The following is a 23,860-nucleotide window of genomic DNA, read 5'->3' on the forward strand; positions in this document are numbered from 1 at the left end:
CTCACTAGGTTATAGTTACAAATGATGAGGTAAATACAGTTCTGCCGTTAGGCAGCTCTATCACTACAGGTGACAGAAGCAGCTTAAAGGCAGTTGGTTTTCCTATTTCTGAGGTAAAATACGATGTAAAACCCTTCAGCAACATGAATAATCTATCTGAAACTGTTAGGTTGTGTGACATTGGGCACTGGAAAGGTGGATGAGGATCTCAATCTACCAGTTATTCTGTGGATTTGCATTTCAGTGTGTATTTCTATATGGAGTTCCTGGCCCCAGGCAGGTGGAGAACACTACGTATATATGCTAGAATCATAGAATAGTTAGGGTTGGAAAGGACCTGAAGGTCATCTAGTTCCAACCCCCCTGCTATGAGCAGGGACACCTCACCTTAAACCATGTCACCAAAGGCTTTGTCCAACCTGACCTTGCACACTGCCAGGGGTGGAGCATTCACAACCTCCCTGGGCAACCGATTCCAGTGTCTCACCAGCCTAACAGGAAAGAATTTCTTCCTTATATCCAATCTAAACTTCCCCTGTTTAAGTCTGAACGCATTACCCCTTGTCCTATCACTACAGTCCCTAATAAAGAGTCCCTCCCCAACATCCCTATAGTCCCCCTTCAGGTACTGGAAGGCTGCTGTGAGGTCTCCACGCAGCCTTCTCCAGGCTGAACAGCCCCAACTTTCTCTACCTGTCTTCATACAGGAGGTGCTCCAGTCCCCTGATCATCCTCGTGGCCTCCTCTGGGCTTGTTCCAACAGTTCCATGTCCTTTTTATGTTGAGGACACCAGAACTGCACACAGAACTCCAGGTGAGGTCTCACGAGAGCAGAGTAGAGGGGCAGGATCACCTCCTTAGACCTGCTGGTCACGCTCCTTTTGTTGCAGCCCAGGATACAGTTGGCTTTCTGGGCTGTGAGCACACATTGCCAGCTCATGTTCAGTTTCTCATTGTATCAGATGAGAAACTGGTATATTTTCAGATAATATTTTAGAAAGCTAAAATATGCAAACCTTTCGCTTTATTAATTCTTCTCTAATGACAACGTCTGGGGGCAATCATAGCAGATAGACCTGTCCAAACAAACAATTTACCCAAATCTGGTTTGCAGAAGTCACTGGTTTATAAAAATAACTGAGCTAGCAAGTTTTGTGTGTGTGTGCACTGGTTTGTTTTCTTCCCCCCATCATTCTTTATCAAGAATCCCAGTATGGTTCTTTGCAGAATTCATATTACAACAGTGAATCACAGCAGCTGTTTACCCACAGCCTGTCAGAAAGAAATGAAATGGGGAAAAATGCTTATCTGCCAGACTACATCTACAATTTTTCTCTTAACAGATATAAAAAATAGCGTAAGAGACATTTGCTTCATCCTGGTATGTGTTATTATGTATTAGAGTGCTATACTCTATGTATATGTGTATACCTAGAGTTTACTTATATACCTGATGTGTATCACTAATTGTATTCCTTTTCCACAGTGGTAAGAACTCCCTTTTTTCTGCTTCAGCCTTATTAAAGACATTTCTTTCATGTCTTCAGGTCTCATAATCTTTTCTTCCTTAATATGATAACCAACATTATAAAGAAGAGCAAGAAAAATAGACTGTATTTCTAATATTTTTATACTAAATATATATCATCAGGCTACCTTAATATAACTGTGAAACCTCTGATCACTTCCACTGCATTCAGATGATCCTTGGAAAAGGTAATCAGAAGTTATGCTTTAGTTTAAATACAGTTTAACTTGGATTTCCACAAAAATCTAAGCAGTCTTTCTACTGATCAAGAAGCCTTTTATACTATCAGCCAAAGAAAAAAGTAGCCCAGCTTCACAACAAAGTCTCAACCCACAGAAACTTTGGTTTCAAGGTGTTAGCTCCTACTTTGCAAGCTAAGTTTGTAGGCCTCACTGTCAGCTGTTTCTGAGAACATTTAATGATCTTTTCAGGTACTCATTCAGTGTTCTTCCATGCAGCCTTTATTTTTTAAGATGTCATTTACAACAAAATGGTCTTTTCTTAAGGAAAGGCTGGTTGACTGGTCTTGTAGATTTACTATTAGGAATGCATACACATTTTTTTAATCAAGTAATTGATATTTCAGTTTGCTTAGCCAGCAAAATGAGGGCAATGTGGACATTTTAATGAAGAGTTACTGTTTGCGTTTCCTTTAAAGTTTAACACTTCCTATCAACAAATGTGTGTAGATAAACTTGTTCGCCACAAATTCATTTCAAAGTAAGAGTAACTGGCAAAAACTACTTCTTTTTTTCATTTTTCAAAAATCCTTATTATAACTGGAAGACTAGAGGAAAGGATATATGTGTATATACATATATGTATGTGTGCATAAAAGCAAGAAGAGATTAAATACTGACTAAGAATCATAGAATCAATGAATAGTCAGGGTTGGAAAGGACCTCAAGATCATCTAGTTCCAAACCCCCTGCCATAGGCAGGGACACCTCACACTAAACCATCCCACCCAAGGCTTCATCCAACCTGGCCTTGAACACTGCCAGGGATGGAGCACTCACAACCCCCCTGGGCAACCGATTCTAGTGCCTCACCACCCTAACAGGAAAGAATTTCCTCCTTATATCCAATCTAAACTTCCCCTGTTTAAGTCTGAACGCATTACCCCTTGTCCTCTCACTACAGTCCCTGATGAAGAGACCCTCCCCAGCATCCCTATAGGCCCCCTTCAGGTACTGGAAGGCTGCTATGAGGTCTCCACGCAGCCTTCTCTTCTCCAGGCTGAACAGCCCCAACTTCCTCAACCTATCTTCATACAGGAGGTGCTCCAGTCCCCTGATCATCCTTGTAGTGAATATGAAGAGAATATGCCAACAAAAAAAATCCAAGGGAGAGCAAGTAGCAGTATCAATAGCATCAAGAATGTTTACACATTAGCTATACTAAAACCAAGCAACTGCATTTGATAAGGGATATACAAAGCTAAGTATGAAAAGAATAAAAAAAATTTCTGTCCTCTCACCTTAATCTTCTATCTTTTCAGTGAAGAAAGCACTGAATAGTGCTTTAAATTAATGGAATTATATAATTGTTTGGGTTGGTAAGGACCTTAAGATCATCAAGTTTAAACCTCCTGCCATGGGTAGGAATGCTTCAGACTAGATCTTGTCACCCAGGGCTCTATCCAGCCTGGGTTTGAACACTGCCAGGGGTGGAGCATTTGCCGCTTCTCTGGGCAACTTGTGTCAGTGCTTCAGCACCCTCACAGTAAAGAACTTTTTCCTTATACCTAACCTGAACTAACCCCATTTTAGTTTGAACCCATCACCCCTTGTCCTATCACTACAGTCCCTGATGAAGAGTCCTTCTCCAGCATCCTTGTAGGCCCCTTCAGACACTGGAAGCTGCTCTGAGGTCTCCATGCAGCTTCTCTTCTCCAGGCTGAACAGCCCCAACTTTCTTAGCGGGACTTCATAAGGGAGGTGCTCCAAACTCTGGTGCCTTGCTGTGGGTATCTTTATTCATTTCCTTCCCCACCCCCCATTCTGATATTTGATTCCTGCGGCATCTTATTTGCCTGCGTAAGCCTCCTGTTATATATGCATTAAGTCAACAAACTTCAAACAATTCCAAATTAGTCATCTTTATTTACCTGGGGAGACTGGTTCTATGTTGCTGCTTGTCTTTCCGAGGCATATTCCAAACCACACTTTACCCTTAATTAAGATTTTGTGAGATTAAAAGTCAGAATACTTAGCATTTATATTTTGTTTTCCCTATTTAAAGTGAGTATAATCACAAACTACAAGGTCAGTTTCACTTACATGCAAGCATACACACAAAATCCTGCTGAATGTAAAGTTTTCACGCAGTGATTTACACTCAAGCGAATGATGTAGAATTAGTTGAGTGGAAGGTCAGTAGCGTCTGTTACTTTGCTAATCAAGTTATATAGTTACCTAAAGCTTTCATGCTACATATATCAGCCATCTCAGCTGGCTGACTTGGTACTTACCTCCTGCTTATGATTAAATCAGATTCACAAATGTTCCCATGTTCTGTACAACATCTGTTGAGTAGGTATGCTCAGAGTACCTCTGCTACATAGCCAAAGCATTTAACTTCAGCACAGAGCATTGAGGCACGACTTTTATTCTAAAAGACAGGAAAAGAGAAAAACAGGACAGAGAGTGCTCATTTTTAATTAAACTGATTACTGCTGAGAATAAATCACAGGATTGGGAGTCTTCATTTTTTCCCCTTCTACTAAAGGTGTTCAAACTTGTATCTTCCACAGTATCCAAACTGTGTATCTAGAGATGAGGCTTGGATACATTTTCTACCTGTGCCTACTCAGAAAGAAAAAAAATAAAGAATCTGGTTTACATGGTAAAGGCTCACGTAATAAATATATAATTTATATTACTAAATATATTTTCAGTCATGAAAAAATTACATCCACTGCACCTACTCCAAATACGAAGTAATATAATAAAACTATTCTCAATACTTGAAAGAATAATTGGCCTTGTTACAAATATCCAACTTTGGGATATTTACAGTACCTCAGGAACATTTTTAAATGATTTTTCTAAGGACCCTTTTGCTGTCATGTCTGATGTGATCACCAGGGCACAGAAAAAGCTCTGAACAAGGAATATATACTACTATTGACAGTTCACTTACATGACAGAGGATTGAAGGGTAGGTATAGCAAGTATACTCAGAAAGAAAACAAGCATTAATAGAACAGATAAATGTTCATTGTAGCACAGTAGATGGAACACACTGGCTGCTTGATTCCAAAGTGGAAACACACACCCAAACCAATTTTGTCAAACATGCAATTAAGTGGACATAAAGTCCATGCTATTAAAGGCCAGTCAACATCTGGGTGATAGGTGCCAGCATGTTAGACATAGTATATGGTGAGAAGAAGAGATGGAATAAGAGATAGCTAATAATAATCTGAAGCTCTGTATATACTCTGTAAATTATGTCTGCTCAAGCTATCGTGATAATAAGCTTATCATTCAGTAACTTGCATTATTTGTAGCCTTTTTGATTTTTGTATTTTCAGTCATCAAGTTCAATGAAAACGCTGAAAACACTGTGAAATAAAACATCTTCAGAAGAGGTGGACTTTAAGGGATGATGGAGAGAGCAGTACTAGTGGAAAAGGTAAGCCACCATTAATTAAAGCTGGCTTTAATGGGAAATAAATAGCACATGTAACTTGGGCTGTCAGTTGGCAGAATGAGATACGGAGAGGCACAGCAGGGAGAAAACACGGCCTTCTGAGAAAACACATGTAGCAGAAAATCAGGAAAAGGCAGATTGGAAACCTCATTTTGGGTTTTCAATTTTCCACCATTCTCTGCTGTAGTTATTAGGGCAGGATCTTAGTTTAAACCACTAGAGAAAAAGACTAACCTCAGAGGTAGAAAAGCATGTTAGAATAATAATAGTGTTTTTACAGTAGAAAAACAATTGGGTTTTTTTCTCTCCTTCTTTACTTCTCTATAGGCAATAAAGACTTCAGTTATTCTGGAGTAGATGTGTTCACAGAATCACAGACTCATTAGGGTTAAAAGGGACCTCTAGAGATCATCGAGTCCAACCCCCAAATTTTAGCAGTATATGTAGTTCGTAAATGTCAGTGGATACACCAGTCCTAAAGTAAAATACATTTTGCAGAATTTTTACCAAAGGGTGAATTTCATTCATCTTTATTAATGTTTTGCAATAACGTATTAAATTTTCATAAACAGTACTCCTCCTCCTCATCATCAAGAAGTTGTGTTTCATATTTATTGCTGGCAAAACAGCTGCAATATACTTCTTGAGATAAGTGAAAGAACAACAATAATAAGACAAGAAATGCAGTATTAAAATATATATTTAGCATTCTGGATATCTCATCTTTTGTATTTTTATTCCTAGAAATGGCGTTATTAAAATTCACAACATACAAATACAATTTTTTGTTGTTAATGTATTTTAGGGTTTTTTTGAAGTTAGAGCACCCATAAGTAAGCTTATGGATGGTTTTCTGCATTTCTTCTCTGTATTATTAGCAGCATTGTCTGAAGCATTTACCTAATATCAGTTCATAAACCCTCTGTTTTGAAACACGGTTTTGACCATTAATGCTTCTGCATAAGAATTAAAGCTAGGCACAGCAATATTTTTTTTCTGTTGTTAGAATCAGAAGCTCTTAAGCTTTTAAATGGGTCAACCACCCAGTATGACTTAGTCACATGTGCTTTAAATTAGTCAAGTGTTTAATTGGCTTGCTGGATGTTTGCATGTATAAATATAGGTGCTTGATCCAAGAGATATCTTGATTCAATAGGTGTCATTTTATGTGTTCTAATTTTGTAGAAAGAAGAGAATAGTAAATGAACTGGTTTTTCAAGCCAGTTGAATGTTCGGAAATGTAAAGGCAATTAAAAATGTTGGCTGCGCCACATGACTGGAAAATCAGGCTATTATTTCATTGTCAGTAAAAATTAGATACATGCTTCTGAAAATTTTGGATAGCTTTCTGTAACTGAATACATCAGTACAGCTTTAGACTGGTATATAGGGTTTATTCGTATAATCTGTTTATATGCCAATAAAATGAACCAAACTGAAGCTGCTACTTGGATGTATGAACAGGATCTGTTTGCCCATTATATATGTTCTATGATCGCTAAGCAGAAGAAAACATAGTTTGATGCTCTGCTGAAAAACATCAATGTAATACATCAGATTAAAACATAGAATGGAGAGGCACACCAGATATATGCTGTGTTAGAGGCCTATAGAATATGAAAAGAGATTGCACATCTACCTAACAATATCAACGCTGCTTTATCATTTGGGCATTCCATTTTGAAAGAAACCCGCTCATTAGAGGCATTTTGAGTGCATGACTGACAGGTTTTAAGGTGTATAACACTTGTAATGATGAATTCAGGCAGGGTTTATACCTCAACTTTCAGTTAGTTTTGGTACTAAAACAGTTGAAATTTGTCATCTGATCACACATTGTTCTTTATAGTGGTGATTCCTGAATTTTCCTGTGATTACAGTATCACAGTCATGACTGGAAGAGACAATAATGGGATCATAGGAAGCTTATGGGGAAAAAAACAAGCAAGCCAGCCAATGGAATGGCAAGAAACAAGATGGAATTTCTGTAACTTCAACAAATGTGGACACTGGGAAACAAGGAAGGACAAAGGAGAAGGCATGTTGCATTTGTAAGGTATGAAAAGAGAAAATGTCACTGTCTTTGAAACCAATGGGCAAGTAGCTGGAAATTTTCTATACATGATCTAGTAACTAAGTCAAAACTGTTAAACCTGAGAGATTTAAGTTAGATATCTACATAATGTTTAGTTGTCTAAAGAAAAGCTTGGCTTTATCTTTTTCTGTCTAAGTTAGTTGTGAAAGCTGCAGTACTCTGCAGCAAAAATACATCAAAGACTATTACAATGCATGTGACAGTTGTAATATGTACACGTGATATTTGTATGCTGGAGTACCAGCAAGTATTTTACATGTATAATAATCCAGTGTGCTGACTTGATGGGTCAGTTTCCCATGGAATCACCTAGGGGTAATTGCTACAAATTCACCCTCAGAGATTTGCTGCCAGGGTCCTATTAAGATAATATTTTCTAAGTTTAGCATGTTTATAATCCACATGTAGTTTAATATGTTCTCTCTTTCACCTTTGCATTCCAAAAACACAAATATACTTTAAAACATTTCATAGAATCATAGAGTCAGCTAGGTTGGAAAAGACCTTTAAGATCATCAGGTCCAACCATTATCCCAGGACTGCCAAGACCACTACTAAACCGTGTCACTGAGGGCCCCATCTATACATCTACATCTATTTAATGCAAGCTAATTTGTAATTGATTAATTTTCATAGTCTCTAAACTAGCTGAATAAGAGATGTTGAACATAACTCAGATTTTAAAGATAATTTTAATGAATTCTGAAATAAATGCAGTTTTTAAAATCTGCTTTGTTACAGAAGAATTGTGGCTGTCTTTTTAGTTGCCCTCTTTAAGAGGAATAACAGTAATAGACATAAAACTTGAGGTTTGTCCCTTGAGATGGTCACAAATAGAACCAAGGGAATAATTAATCCTGGGGTTTTAAACACACTAATCAGTATTGTTTGAATTGATGGAAATTGTAGGTCTCAGTACCTTTGAAAAATCTGCTTTTATTTTGGTGTGAATATTTTAGCCTTTACGTAGCTATCATTTTATTTTACATCATAATAGGAGGCATTTAAGGATGGAATACTGGCAAAAAGGCTGCGTATCATCTGCTTATGTATCTTAATTTTGACAATAAGAAAGACTACCAAAAATTCCAGGGATTCGAAGAAGGAAGGGGCATGGTGAGAGTGAAATACAGCACCATTAGCAGCATATTAGATATAAAATAGTTCTTCCAGCCTGGAATAATTGCTCCACCACAGTGCCTGCCATATGGTCAGCAGCTTGTTGATGCCCTTTGCCCAAGAAGTCTGTGTGATGGCAGCATCTGAGTAGCTGTTCCAGTCCTTCTAATAAAGGCAGTTTTTCACACTGACTAGTTATGTGCTGTTACAGGTTGCAAAGATGGCTATTATTTTGTTTGAGGCTTATACACTTGCCAGGGTCTACTTCTGATTTGTGCTGAAGTAGAATAAAAAGCCTTGACTGTGTTGACCACAGAGACATGCATGGAAAAGAAACCAAGCAGAATTTCTTCTGCGTGTTTAAGTATTCTTAAGGCCAAAGTTCTCTTTACATTTCACCTAATTTTTCTAGGGTTTTATGCTTATAGAAAACTCATTGCCTCAAATAGATAGATAAGTTGAAATTATGGAAGCATCTAACATACTTTTAAAAAGGCAAAATAATGCTGTAACTACAATAGTCTTCACAGGGTTTAGTTTGACACTGGGATCAATTTTAGACATCCTAAACCCCCTGATTTTTATGTGTGTGGAGGGCTACATTTCTAAAATGTGTGCCTGCTTTATTAAAGTTAGAAGGGTTAATAGTTATTTTGACATATGAGCATACAAACTGAATTTGGCTGTTTCATGACACCCAGGAAATGGTGAAACTTATCTGGAAACTGTAATAAATTAATTTGTTGTTGCCTATTTTTAATCCCCTTGAGGGTGACATTAAGTTACCAGGTTAATTATATTGATACATTTCTTTCTAGCTACTTAATTGTCCCCTGCACCCTGGCTGGCCATTTACAAGATATTTACAAGAGGTTTACAAGCCATTTCCATTGATGCAGGGATAAAAATGAAATACAGATCATAACTTACAAACCATCAAACTTACAAACTTGGTGAAACTTTCTGAACAGATCATAGAATCATAGAATGGTTTGAATTGGAAAGGACTTCAAGATCAACTAGTTCCAACCCCCTTGCCATCTACTGTGATCTATCAGCATTCCTAGCTGGCTTTGCTTATATTCATGTCCTGGTTTGATTGGTTAACATCCGTGTTTGTTCTGTGTTTGAGCAGCACAGTTGAGCCTTCATCCATAATGTGGACTTCTAAACAGTTTTAAGAGGAAATCACATTTTTCACTGAATGTGTTACCTTCATTATTTTCAATACTTTTAGTATAAAAATGTTTGATATTTTACAGCTACAAGGAGTTCTACATGATACCAACCATGATGGGTTTGTTCCTTTTCCTGCTTACCAGTCACGGGGACAGTAACCAATACATCCTGCATTTTACCTGAAAGTTAACTGCCAACTACTCTCCTATAGATTGGAGATAGACCTTGGTCTTTCACCTTGTATTTTAATGCATAGTTTAATGAATATTTTAAATTTTGTTATGACCCAGTTCAATGACATCCCATCACATCCACCCACCACTAATCATTTAATTTTAATTCTTTTGTCAACCTCTGATACATCTCTGAATCATCATTTTATTGAGCACCAATGGATCCCATACTTCCTAATCCTAGCACCAGCCCCACTTCTACTGAATCATACAGACTATTCCTGTATTTATTTCCAGGACCAGGTACTGAGATGTGCTATAGAACATTATATAGCACTGAGATACTTCCCTTAGGATGGTGTGTCACAGGTACACCTGCCCAGTGACGTAGGTGGAAAAAAAGGGAGTTGGTAATTTCCTACGTACTGTTTACAGCATATGTTTCATCCTGAGTGCCAATAACAAATTGGCCTGTGTCAGTTGTCTCCTTGTTGGAAAAATATTCCTGTGTTCTATGAAAATAGGCAACCCTGCGTCAGAACTAAAATTAGGTATAAAAGAAAGTGAATGGTGTTACGTTTCTGAAGGCTATGCATGTTGTCTATGTGGTTCTGAAGCCAGCAGCACTAATGAACAACACAGCTACATATGCATGTACTGAACTGACAATGAGTTTTGGGACCTATTGTGTGGGGGGTGTTTTTTCCCTGCTACTGTTTTTCACATGATTTTACTTTTGGGGTTGGAATTACGTGAGGCATTTAGAAATGTGGTTTAGTGGTGGCATTGGCAGTGCTGGGGAATGGCTGGACATGATTATCTTAAAGGTCTTTTCCAACTGAAATGATTCTATTCATGCTCTTCTGCTGTAGCAAAGCCATGGTGGTGGTATCCCTATTCAGCATCTTCACAAGAATGGTGAGATGGTAAAATATTGTTCATTCACATAAAAACTAGGAATAAGCATACTGAAAAAGTATGAAAAGTGTATTATGATGGTCCAAAAGTACCATCATATAAACCTCAGTTTTCATTAACTAGTACACTCAACTGTGCAGTAAATGTCAAACTACAAATTCCTGCTCCATCATACCAAGATTAAAGCTTCTCCTTGAAGAAGGTTTCTTTATATGGGCAATATAATCTGGTGATGAATACTAGAATACTAGTTACTGTGCTGTTATGATGTTATACAGAGTAAAAAGATTTATCTGAAACTGTTACGGAATCTTTGAGAAAGAAAGATTTTCTTTATCTCAAGCTTTCATGTCTCAATGACCTCCTAGTGTTAAAGCTTTATTTTCTGTTTGATTTTCATAAAAATGCCAGAATCAATGGTCAGTGATACTTACAGGTGAGTTATATAGCACTTTTCACTTATGCCTTATAAATTTTAGATGTCATTTTATTAACATGTCAGCCTCTTTTTTGGCAATCACTCATTTATTTACCAAATCAGCATTATATGATATTGACTCTGAGGTATTTAAACAATATGAAGTATATCTCAAGCTGAAACATTTGTAGGATTCTATTTTAGTTTTATGTGCAGGTAGGCAAGGTTTCCTAGTGGAAATAACTAAAATCTTTTGAGTTTATCAGAGAAATTAAGGTAAATCAGGGGTCACAAAGTAAAAAAGGTAGTGAAGAGAGAATTCTGCAAGTGAAGACATTGTTTTGCTGTGGTATTTTCCCCTTATTCTAACATGTTTGATATTGTTTCATTAATTATTTTGTTGCTGGAAGTACTCATTTACTGTAGTTTTTCCCACAAACTTGATGGAACTTTTCTCTCCTATCTTCCAGGTGAGTGCTATGGTGGTGGCACTGCAGCAGTGTGCTTGTCTCTCTTCCTTGCCCTTTGCTGCTGTGCTGGTTCAATGTGTTACTATTGTTTCACTACCAAACCAGACCAGCAAATAGTTGGTGGCTAAGAGAGTTTCATGGAATACAGGAAGAATCAAGTTCAAATGCTAAATTTAGATGGGACTTAAAATGAGCCATGTGTGGCAGAAGACTGCTCTGGCTACTGGGTCCTTTGTGGTGCTGAGGATTTCCTGGATACATCTGCACTGTCCCTTGGCACAGTGTTCTCACTTTTCAACTCAGGCCTCTGTGATATGAGGTGTGTGTACCTAGTTTATTCCTGAGCTCTCTCTGGGTGGAACATACTCAGTCCCTTGCTGATGAAGCCCTGGTGTATCTGAAAGAATAGGTAAAAGACAATTGTAAAGACAGATTGGAGGGCTACCTCTACCTGACAGTGCCATTCCAGAACACATTATACTCATGGCTTTAAATTAAAAAAGGGGAGATTTAGGTTAGATATTAGGAAGAAGTGCTTCTCTGTGAGGGTGGTGAGGCACTGGAACAGGTTGCCCAGAGAAGCTGTGGCTGCCCCATCCCTGGCAGTGTTCAAGGCCAGGTTGGATGGGGCTTGGAGCAACCTGCTCTAGTGGAAGGTGTCCCTGCCCATGGCAGGGGGTTGGAACTGAATGATCTTTAAGGGCCCTTCCAACACAAACTCTGATACTCTTCTATGCTTCATACCCTGCCTTATTCCATGCTGGAGTATACCACACCTAGCCTAAGCAGGATGGCTTCTGGAGGGTTGCCAAGTAACTTTGCCAAGTAAATTTGTCACTGCTCAGGATAACCTGAAAAACAACCCAGTAATTCTGAAAACAAAACCATCAAAGGTTTATAGTGTTTTAGCTTGGGTTCATGAGAATACTTGGGCATAGCTGTTATACCTGGAGATGGCCTAGACTGGCCTGGAGGTGCCAATTCCAGTTTCATCAGCCTTACATACTGCCAGCAGGTCTGGTGGCAGCTTGGTACTCCTGAATTCTGCCAATAGCAGTGAGCAGGGGCATTTTAAGTTTCAGAAAATGAAAGAATCTATGTGAATGAGAGCATGTGAATGCATTAAATGCATAAAATGCATCTCCTGGCAAGAAATAACTCTGACAAGAGCTGCACAACCAGGAGTTAGCCAACAGTGAGCACAGGAGGCCTGATAGGACACTGTGGTAGAAACATGTCATGTAGGGTGGATGGCATAATGTGTACCACAGCAGCCAGGAATGTACACTGCTAATCATCCCAAAGGTGTATTCCAATGCAACATGAGGCACCTGATGCATGACCAAGGTTTTGATTCACTCCTCGCTGAAGGCAGGTTAGAAAAAGCAGTGAAGATCCACTATGGCATTGCACTTCTTACAGAATCATAGGATGATTTAGGTTGGAAAGGACCTTAAGATCATCCAGTTCCACCCCCCGCTATTGGCAGGAACATCTCACACTAGACCATGTCATCCAAGGCTCTGTCCAACCTGGCCTTGAACACTGCCAGGGATGGAGCATTTACCAATTCTTTGGGCAAACTCTGTGTCAGCTCAGTTCTTATGCTCACTCAATTTTTCCCATCCCTCTCTCACTTGCTTTTGACTTGGTTTTTCTTGCAGTTGCACCTTGTTACTCAGGAACATGTTACTGCACAGAATGATGCCTGTGTCAGTAGGCATGACACTTTGTCATGATGAGCCACCTCATCAGGCACTGCTCTGGGAACATGACCTGTAAATGAGTAAGTTTAAACCTCCCCCTCATGCAGGTTTTGTCTTTGTGAAGCAGGTGTCTGCAACACTGTGCACTGTGGTGTGTCCATCTCACCAATATATTGTGAACAGAAAGGGGCACTCCCTTTTCCAGAAGTTTTATGCTAGGGATAAGGAAAGAAAGCAGATCTCTTTTTCTAGTTTTATAAATAGAAAGTCAGTGGCTTCACTGGCCATGCAGTTCAGATATTATCCTGGGCAATCCTGTAGCTAGTCTTAAGCAGCTCCTAACACAAGGCGTTGTGCACTTGATCGCTCTATGAGGGAAGACACCTTGTGGTGATAGTACCATACTATATAGGACATGATCTGTTAGAAACTGTCACACATGCAATGCTTCAGTTCACCTGCACCCCCATTCCACGAGGTGTGTCAAACAGCAGTTGTTCACACAGCAATGGAAAAAGCTGGTTCTTCTCTTTTCCCCTGAGCTTTCTTCATTTTGCAGTGAGTTGAATTACTACACGTTCAATAGATATCCTGGAGTAGATTACGTACAATGTTGTGGTATTTTCGCACAAACAGCCTCAAGAGGGGGTCGGTGGGTTACTGTGATACAGCGAAGCTGCCTAATGCTACAAAGCTTGGTATTCTTTGGGAAAATAAAGCTTTGATCAGGCATGTCCAGGGGGATGCAGAATTTGTGCACACTGCCTGCAGAGATTGTGCGAAAGTATTAGCACTTATGAGGGCTGGTAAGAACCTTGTGGAATGAAATCCTGCATCAGCTGGGAATCTGTTGCAAGACTGATGTATGGCAGCACAACAATGCATATAGCAACTGTTGTCCTAAGGTTCTGAATCATTTCAGACAAGGTAGAAGAGATTCTTAAGCCTGGACTGTGCCTTTGCATATCCCCTATCATTTGTCTTCAATTCTTTTCATCATTGTTTGCCATTGTATATAACCACTATTCTCAGCTTGGACTAATAATGCTCTGGGGCATCCACTTTATAGCAGTGTTAGAGGATAATACTTTACCCAACCATTTCCTGACTGTTAAGGATTATGAAAAATACAATATTCAACTATAAATGTCTGTCTGTGTGGCTATTCTTTCTATTGACTCTGTGATCATAGTGATTAACTCTTGGGAATGTTATTGTCAATACTGTATTACTGGCTAAAAAAAATAAAAAATAAATAAATAAAAAAGAGCCAAGGACATTCCAGGAAGCATGACACTTATCTGTGACAAACTATAGGTGTCATTTCTCTATCAAGTGCCTCATGAGACAAGTTAGTATCACAGCCAGTGAATGGCTACAGTAGTAAGTGCAGTTTTGACATGCAGTTAATCCAAATGTGAGTATTCTGGCACATGGGGCTGCAGCAGGTTTTCACACATATGTGCTAGTAGAGGCACATGACCAGATAAGTGAGATTATTGCAAGTGCATCCAGAGAATTAGTTTACACTGGTAGCTAAGACTATATAGACTTGTCAGTGCTGGTGTTATACCACAGCTCAATGTCTAGGTGACTAGGGAAGTTTAATCCTAGTGGAAGGTGTCCGTGCCCATGGCAGAGGGGTTGAAACTAGATGATCTTAAGATCCTTTCCAACCCAAACCATTCTATAATTCTGCTGTAACTTTATAGCTCGATGTTGTAAATTAATAGCTGTTAAATGCTGAAGAACATCATCATTATTTGCAGCTATTTTGGTAATGCAGGCACTGTAAAAATTTAATTAACAGGAAGTGTTGAAATGAGAAGCAGTGGGAAAATAGGCCTTGGTAAGTTTCAGTGCACCATTTGCCTTGGATAATGTCATGTGATTAAACAAATACTCTTCTGTCCCCTTCATTTGATCTGATTCCCTCACTAACCGTCACTAGTAAGACCTTGCTGCTAGTGACTGAGAAAGTCTGATACAGTATGAAGTTATCATCCAGGAATTTTATGTATTTTTCATAGGGTTTTTCTTATTCTGACAGTTTTCTCTACCCTTTGTCATCACAATCATTTTATTGTGCTATTCATAGGACAAAAGGATCAAACGTATTCCATAATTTTCACAGTTCCATAATCTCCCAAAATAAGGCCTTCTATAACACTTGTTCAGTTGTCTGATGTATTTTTATATTACCTCCAAATTTCTGGGCAGAAATTTTCAATGTTTGTTGAGGAATGCATTTCAAATTAGGTGAAATGTCACAAGATTTGCTTGTTTCTCCTGCTTCAAAATGTTTTCAAAACAAACATGGAATAAATGTATTATAGATAAAACAACTATTGAAGAAGGAGGCTTTTTCCTGCATCTAACAAGTGTAGAAAGCATCTTTGATATTACTTTCATTCTCAGAAAGTGTTTGATTTAAGGATGTCTTTACCTATAAAATGTGTGCTGAATTAAGAGAGATTGTGCTCAGCTAAGGGAAATTGAAAACTAAACTAACTGGAAACATTTGAAGATAAGAGGATTTAGCAGCAGTGTTAGAAACACTAATGAAGACAGGGATTCCTAGTATAAGCAGAGGACCTGATTTTGGAAAGCTGTGCCCAAGAGTTCACCTATGTGTACCTCACAGTGCAAAAAGCAGGATTCAGAGAGTCACAGACCTGTTGAGGCATGTCTGGAGATCAGCTAGTCCAGCCTTCAAAGCAGGGTCAGCTAAAGCAGGTTGTTCAGAACTGCATCCAGTCTGGGTTTGGATATCTTCAACGATGGAGACTCCACAACCTCCCCTGGCAACCTGGGCTGGTGTTTTACCACCCTCACAGCAAAAAGGGGGGGGGGGGGGGCTTTAATGTTTCAATGGATTTGGTTTGTATTTTGGTTTGGTTCTATTGCTTCTTGTTCTTTCACTGGACACCAACAAGAACAACCTACCTTCTTTACTCTGTTCCCATCAGGTATTTATACACAAAGATACTTTTGACACCTTCTCCAGGCTGAACACTCCCAGGTCTCTCAGCCTCTCATTAAATGACAAAAACTCCAGTCCCTTAATAAGCTTGGTGTCCCTTTGATGGCCTAGCTCAGTATGCCCATGTCTCTCTTGCCCTGGAGAGCCCAGAACTGGATTTTGCACTCCAGATGTGTCTCATCAGTGCAGAGAAGAGGGTAGAATCACCTCCCTCCACACAACTAGCTCACATTCAATTTGTTTTCCACCAGAACCCCAGGTCTTTTTATACAAAGTTGCTTTCCAGCTCTTCAGCCCCCAGATACATGGAGTTATTGGTGCTTACCTTTGTTGAACTTCATGAGATTACTGCTTGGTAATTTTTTCAGCATGTTGAGTGCCCTCTGAATAGCAGCACCAGCTGCATCAATCACTCTTCACATTTTTTTTTGTCACCTGCAAACTTGCCAACTGTCCTCCAGCTTAGCTCTGTGATGCTGCTCACAAGCCTTTCAGCCCATCAGGTCAACCAATTTTAAGTCTACCTCCCTGACCACTTATCTAGGCCATTATTCATCAATTTGCCAATGAGGATGTTACAATCATCAAGTGGATGTTACACTTCAGCAAGTGTTGAAAGCCTTGCTGAAGTGAACATAAACATCAATAGCTCTTCCCTCATCCATCATGCTAGCTATTTCATCACAGAAGGCTGTCAGGTTAGTCAGGTATCATTTCCCTTTCATAAATCAACTCTGACTACTCTAAATCACCTTTTTGTCCCCAGCATGTTTGCAAATCTTTTCCAGGATTATTTGTTTTGTTTCTTTCCCATGGGTAAAGATGAGGCTGACCAGTTTGTAGCTAGTTGCTTTGAATGACTTCTGGAGGACCACAGTTGGCCAGTTAAGCTGCCTGCACAGCAGCAGCAAACCATTTCTATATTCATCTCAGCAATCTGCTGTACGCATGCACAGAGATTGCACTCCAAGTTCCTTATCTCTCTAATTATATCTATTACAAAATGCAGCTTTTGAAAGTAGAAAGGATATTTTAATGAATTCTCAGTGTTTCTTATGCTTTTCATATCTGAAAATATGTGTCAGAAGCATGATGTTGTATAAAATCTTCAGCAATTAAAGTATTTTACTTGGTCTTGCTTAACAGCTATTAGTCACGATAGACATGACCCCTCATTCCTTGACAGTAATCATTTTGAGAGGTAGTACCTTATCTATCATTGCAAACAACAGAAAAGCTGATCTGTGCTGATTTTCTGTGCTAAACAGATTTATCTTACTGAAAAAAAAAAGTTAAGAGTGAGCTTTTTAAAATAGAAATTCTGTTTGAATTTACAGTCTGAGGATGTCAATGAGGGAAGTTGCATAAGGACAGGTAAGGTCTTTTAATAGACTTTCATTAGAGTAGAGAAAGTAGGCAGGAGCATTTCTGTGGAATTGTTAATGGCAAGATGTAGTTTTAGACTATGCTAGATCATAGCTAAAACTAAGACAGGGAGAAGGTCAGATGACTATTCATTACCAGCAAGCTTGAAGATTTCTTCACCATACTCTCCATAGAAGATTTCAGTGAGTTCTAAATACCTGGCAAGTTTACACAAGGGATATTAGTATTTCTGAGCCTTCTGAAGAACAAAGACTTGGCCTGAAATTCTACCTTTTTGAGATTCTGTGTTCTCTTTTAAAATCTTCATTAGTGCTATCAAGTGAGTTTACCAATGAATTACTGATTAGCACAGTCTGAAATTATTACATTAGAGCACATTAGAGGACATTCTGAAAGTACTAGATCCTTCGAAAAGACCATTCTGCACAAAATGAATGGGGAAAGGAGCTGACATTGCATATTGGGACTCTTCATTAGGGACTATATTAATAGGACAAGGGGTAATGGGTTTAAACTTAAACAGGGGAAGTTCAGGTTAGAAATAAGGAAGAAGTTCTTTACTGTGAGGGTGGTGAGGCACTGGAACAGGTTGCTCAAAAAAGTGGTAAAAGCAGTGTTCAAGGCCAGGTCGGACAGAGCCTTGGGCAACATAGTCTAGTGTTAGGCGTCCCTGCCCATAGCAGGAGGGCTGGAACTGCATGATCTTAAGATCCTTTCCAAACCATTCTATGATTCTATATTGGAAAAAGGCTTCATTTCAGCATAGATATAGCTGGTACCTCTGTTATTACTTGGTAGTGGGTGAGGTCAGCAGTGTGTATTCGGTAACTTGCTGAACTGGACTATCCGCTCCAGTCAGACAAAAAAAAAAATGAGGGCCTTTGCTGGATGGGATTTTGCTGTGTTGTACAAAACACACCAGCTTTATGTTATCTTAAAAATCTGAACGAGCACAAGTCCGTGGGACCTGATGGAATCCATCCGCGGGTCCTGAAGGAGCTGGCGAATGAAGTTGCTAAGCCACTGGCCATCGTATTTGAAAACTCATGGCAGTCAGGTGAAGTTCCCGATGACTGGAAAAAGGGAAATATAACCCCCATTTTCAAGAAGGGGAAAATGGAAGACCTGGGGAATTACAGACCAGTCAGTCTCACCTCTGTGCCTGGTAAAATCTTGGAGCACATTCTCCTGGATGGCATGCTAAGGCACACGAAAAACAACAAGGTGCTTGGTGACAGCCAGCATGGCTTCACTAAGGGGAAATCCTGCCTGACCAATTTGGCGGCCTTCTATGACGGGGCTACAGAATTGATGTATAAGGGTAAAGCAGTTGATGTCATCTACCTGGACTTGTGCAAAGCATTTGACACTGTCCCACTCAACATCCTTCTCTCTAAATTGGAGAGGTATCAATTTGATGGATGGACCACTTGGTGGATAAAGAACTGGCTGGATGGCCGCACACAAAGAGTTGTGGTCAATGGCTCGATGTCTGGCTGGAGACCGGTAACGAGTGGTGTCCCTCAGGGATCGGTGTTGGGACCAGTCTTGTTTAACATCTTCGTCGCTGACATGGACAGTGGGATTGAGTGCGCCCTCAGCAAGTTTGCCGATGACACCAAGCTGTGTGGTCCGGTTGATACGCTGGAGGGAAGGGATGCCATCCAGAGGGATCTTGACACGCTTGTAAGGTGGGCTGATGCCAACCTGATGAAGTTCAACCACGACAAGTGCAGGGTCCTACACCTGGGTCAGAGCAATCCCAGGCACAGCTACAGACTGGGCAAAGAAGAGATTCAGAGCGGCCCTGCAGAGAAGGACTTGGGGGTGCTGGTCAATGAGAAAATGAACATGAGCCAGCAGTGTGCGCTCGCAGCCCAGAAAGCCAACCGTATTCTGGGCTGCATCAAAAGGAGCGTGACCAGCAGGTCGAAGGAGGTGATCCTGCCCCTCTACTCTGCTCTTGTGAGACCTCACCTGGAGCACTGTGCTCCATCCCTGGCGGTGTTCAAGGCCAGGTTGGATGAAGCCTTGGGTGGGATGGTTTAGTGTGAGGTGTCCCTGCCCATGGCAGGGGGGTTGGAACTAGATGATCTTGAGGTCCTTTCCAAGCCAAACTATTCTATGATTCTATTGATTTTGAGGTCCCTTCCAACCCTAACCATTCTATGATTCTATGATTCTATGATTATCTCTCCATCAGTGTTGCTTTGAAAATGCGCAAGATGCATTCTCTTACCTGCAGTAAACCTATCTTTTTGGGCATTTGATTTAGACCTGATACAAGATTCACCTGCAGTAACCATGGAAGCAGATCATGTCGAAGGCTGTTTCACAGTTGAGGCTCACTAACACAGCTGCAGCAAATAAGGCTTGGAAAGGGCTCCTCTCCCAGGTGCTCAGTAGTTACTGCTTCAGTGGTTTGGTTTCACTAAAACACTTTTCTTGAGTGGTTTGCAGAGGATAGTTGTGTTAGTTATTTTTTCCCTTTCTTTTTTCCTGTTGAAGTTTGAGTCATCTTTACTTCAAGTGAGTAAAATAAGCTCATATGGGATGAGGTGTTAAAGGGTGTTGATGCTGCTTAATAGTCTGCGTATGAATATTATTTTCTAGGAATACACTGAACTTTGTGGTTCGAATAAGTAACATTAGTTACAGGTGACTTTAAAAAGTATTCATTTGGAGTTCTTGGCACAGGTTAAGTTTAGGGGGCTTTACATTTCTGTACATTGACTGTTACATTTCCTTGAAAAAATGAAACAAGGGATTGATTATTTTCTGAAATGGGTTTGCTATTTGTTGAGTTGCTATTTGCGTATCAGAGAATGCTGCTGCTTTTTAATTCTAATTATTTCTGATGTAATTTAGAGTTTTAAAACTGTCAAAGTCTGTAATGTGTCACAGTTAGAATAACACTTGTATCTGAATTCTTTACATGAAGGAAAATGGGGCTTCTTGAATGGTTTTGTTTGTTATGGGTCTTCCACTGTTACATACTTTATCTGTTTTCCCTGTATTCCTAAAAGTCTCCTGATACCTTCTACTTTCTTAGCTCCTTAATTTTGGAGAGAAATGATTATGAGGAAATCTGTCTATAGAACGTTGACTTTTATTGTATGAAAATAACTTGTGATCCCTAATGGCCCCACTTGAAACATATGCAAAAGAGCCAAATACTTCCCATGCCTTATAAATTAGGGAATGTTCAGATATTCTTATCAGTGTCTTGATGTCTTATAATCTTGAGTGTTTGAGTTGGCAATTTTGTGTTAGCCCAGCAGAGTAATTGCTTTGTGGAAAATATACCTCAGTTTTCATAACATAGTCTATAGTTTTGTTACAAATATATGCATCTGCTCTGAAAGTGAACTATTCTCCTCTTCTCCCTATAAAGAAACTATTTCTTTCCTCCTCGTGATTCTTTTAGCTGTTCTTGGAAATGTGTTACTAAATTATCTATTTCTACTTCTCTCATACAGATAGTGAATTATCACTGAAGAGCACAGAGTGCATGATGAGCTTGTTTGGTCACAGAAAAGTAATGAATACGGAAATAAGAAGTGCTATTAGAGAACCCTTGTTGTGTGCTCCTTGTCCTCCCACACCAGTTTTGTCCTTGTTATGTTGGATATCTTGGATTTTGAGGGTCCTTCCGCATCAGTTTTGTCCTCGTTATGTTGAATATCTTGGATTTTGAGGTTAAGTCTTCAGTAAGGAATATCCTTTCTGTGCTTGGGGGCTTCTGTTTGTCATTGGAAAAGGCCTTTGCAGCAGAAAGAGAGAAAGATATATTGGGCAAAGTGTTATTGTATGAGGAAATACTACATGTGTAATTCTACAAACGGGAAGTAGTGTAAATCCTAACAGTGAGAAAACGTGGCCTGAGGGGAGTATGAAAACAGACATTGCTTGTTCAGTTGAATTATTTTTGTATTGTCAAATTACTTGTAATGGTAGGAATAACAAACTGTGCGGGAGAATGGGAAAGGTGTGAGAAAGAAAAAGATAAGAAATGACTTGTAGGAATACCAAGGACTTGCACAGCTGGAGTTTTCCCAAATAACATCAAGTTCCCACTGGCCAACAATGTGATTCTCAGTGGCAATTTATGCTTGAGATGAATCCTAATGATGAATTTTAGAGAAAGCTCTGGCAAAGAGGCATCCCAAAAGAATTCACAAAGGCTTTTTAGTGAGAAAGAGGTAGAAAAGCTTGGTCTCACTGCCTCCTTCATATTTGTGTAGAGTTCAGCATGAAGAGATGACTCTTCTGTGTGTTATCTTAGAGATGTGGCCAAGGAACTTACAGGTAGTACTAAGAGGTAATAATACCATTGTTTTTGGGAGGCAGTGGAGAGATGTTTGGATGTGAGAGATAGAAAGCACATGGCAATGTAACAGAAGTCCCAGTTAAGAAGTCTGCAGTAGTCCCCAGTACCTAATATATAGGATTAAATACAGATGTGAGAGTGGAAACATGGAGGAGTGATTGAATGCATCAGGGACAAAGCTCTGTGCTTTGAAGCAGGAACTGCCTCTCATACATCCAGGCAACTATTTACTCCATGTACTGCCAGATGTGTTGTCTTTGTTGGACTTGAAACTCTGCAAAATAGAGCTCAAGCCTGAAAAACATGACAAAATAATAGAGTTAGCATTGATCTGGGAAAGAACAACTGAGATACTAAAGGTGTGTAGTAAAAATACTTCTTTCTGAACTGACAGTTGGGCACAAGTGAAGTGCTGAGGTTATTTTTAAATAACTTAGGATGACTTTGGGAGAGTTACGTCTGGTTTTAATAGACAATTTCTGTCTCTCGTTGGGCAGAAGCAGTGACAAAGCAGTGAAAAGAGCAGTGAATTATAGCTGGACTTAGATCTAAGAGAGATGAAAGAAGATGTTAAAAAAAAAAAAGAGTTTGGAGGGCCAACTGTGAAGTCAGTAGGGCCTGTTAAGCACTTTGGCTTTTAGTATGAGCAGAAGCTGCTTGATCCTGTGAACGCAAGTGCACAAGTAAAAGATCTCCTCCAAGCATTCACTACCTGCAGCCTTCATATGGTGGCACTGCACTCCAGGCCAGACTGGTGTAGTTGCAAGTAGTTGCAACCTTTCTGTAGTTGTTTCCTCTGTTGCAAGTAGTTGTTAAGTGAAAGTATTTCATACTGAGAACAGGCTGCTGCTCTGGGTGTGACTGTAAAATATTTACCTTTGGAGTTTTTAAATGTGCCTTTTTAACCACCACAACAACAAAGTCAAAGCATTTGATGGGTTCACTGCTGTGTTGTGTCATTGCCATCAGCTTACTGCTACAAGAGTGGATTAGTTCAAGTGAAAACTTTCGACCTCATACAACTGGGCACGAGGTTTTAAGTATCAAATGTAATTTCAAAGAGCAAATGAGCACAAAGCTTTTGTGTATCCTATGCACCATAAGTCAAGTGTTGTTTGTAAATAAGAAAGCTGTTCGAAAAATCAATGTTTGACATATATTAAATGACAGCTTTTTGCAGTTGCTGCAGTTTCCTGTACAGAGAACTGAAGAGAGGCTGAGCATTAACAATGTGGACTCTTGGCTGCTTTCACTCTCCGTGTTGTATTCTTGTCACCTATTGCCAATGTAATCCAGGGGCTCATGGAAGGAGAATGTCTCTGCCTGGGAGCTCTCAGGGTCGGGTGGCAGTAGACAGTAGCGGACCCGTGCTCTTCGGAGGGTTTTCTTGAAGAAAGATGTGAAAACTTCATTTTAAAGGTTAAACTAGAAGAACGTGAGAACCTAATGGGTTGGAATGAGGTTTCTGCCGCATCCGCCGCCACCCTTTCTGCCCGGTGCAGCCGAAGGGGGGAGCCCTCGGCCCGGGCAGGCCCCGCGCTTGGGCGGAGGGACGGGAGAAACAAACCAGGCACCTCCGTTCCGTACCCAGCTCCCGGTTCAAGGTCAGGGCTGTGTAAACTGCTGCACAAAGGCTCCTTTCAGCAGCTGGCGCACCGGCTTCGCGGCCTCCGGCACAATCCCCCATTCATGCGGTGAGCCCCGCGGGGCCAGGCGTGCGCGACCCTCACCCCGGGGAGTCGCCACAGAGCCCGGTCCCTGCTGTGGGCCCATCCCGAGAGCTGCGCAGGGCGGGCGGGCAGCTGCCCAGCGGGGCCAGCGGCAGCGACGCGCCCGTTGTCCCCCGGTCCCGCAAAGCCGGCGGAGCTCCGGCACTGCCCGGCTGGCCCCGCCCCTCA

General features: G+C 40.2%; 1 protein-coding gene across 1 annotated transcript in view; it reads left to right on the top strand.

Moving 5' to 3' along the window:
- The first annotated feature begins 5,153 nt into the window (after positions 1-5,153).
- ABTB2 (ankyrin repeat and BTB domain containing 2) overlaps positions 5,154-23,860 on the top strand; it is a 158,653-nt gene continuing 139,946 nt past the window's right edge. Inside the window, exons 1-3 of the mRNA XM_065684525.1 lie at positions 5,154-5,167; positions 7,035-7,241; positions 13,222-13,343. Of these exons, the coding sequence (XP_065540597.1) occupies positions 13,340-13,343 (4 nt within the window). The 5' untranslated portion in view covers positions 5,154-5,167; positions 7,035-7,241; positions 13,222-13,339. The remainder of the gene's footprint in view (positions 5,168-7,034; positions 7,242-13,221; positions 13,344-23,860) is intronic.

Source organism: Lathamus discolor, chromosome 6 (genome assembly GCF_037157495.1).
Source record: "Lathamus discolor isolate bLatDis1 chromosome 6, bLatDis1.hap1, whole genome shotgun sequence".
NCBI lineage: Eukaryota > Metazoa > Chordata > Aves > Psittaciformes > Psittacidae > Lathamus > Lathamus discolor.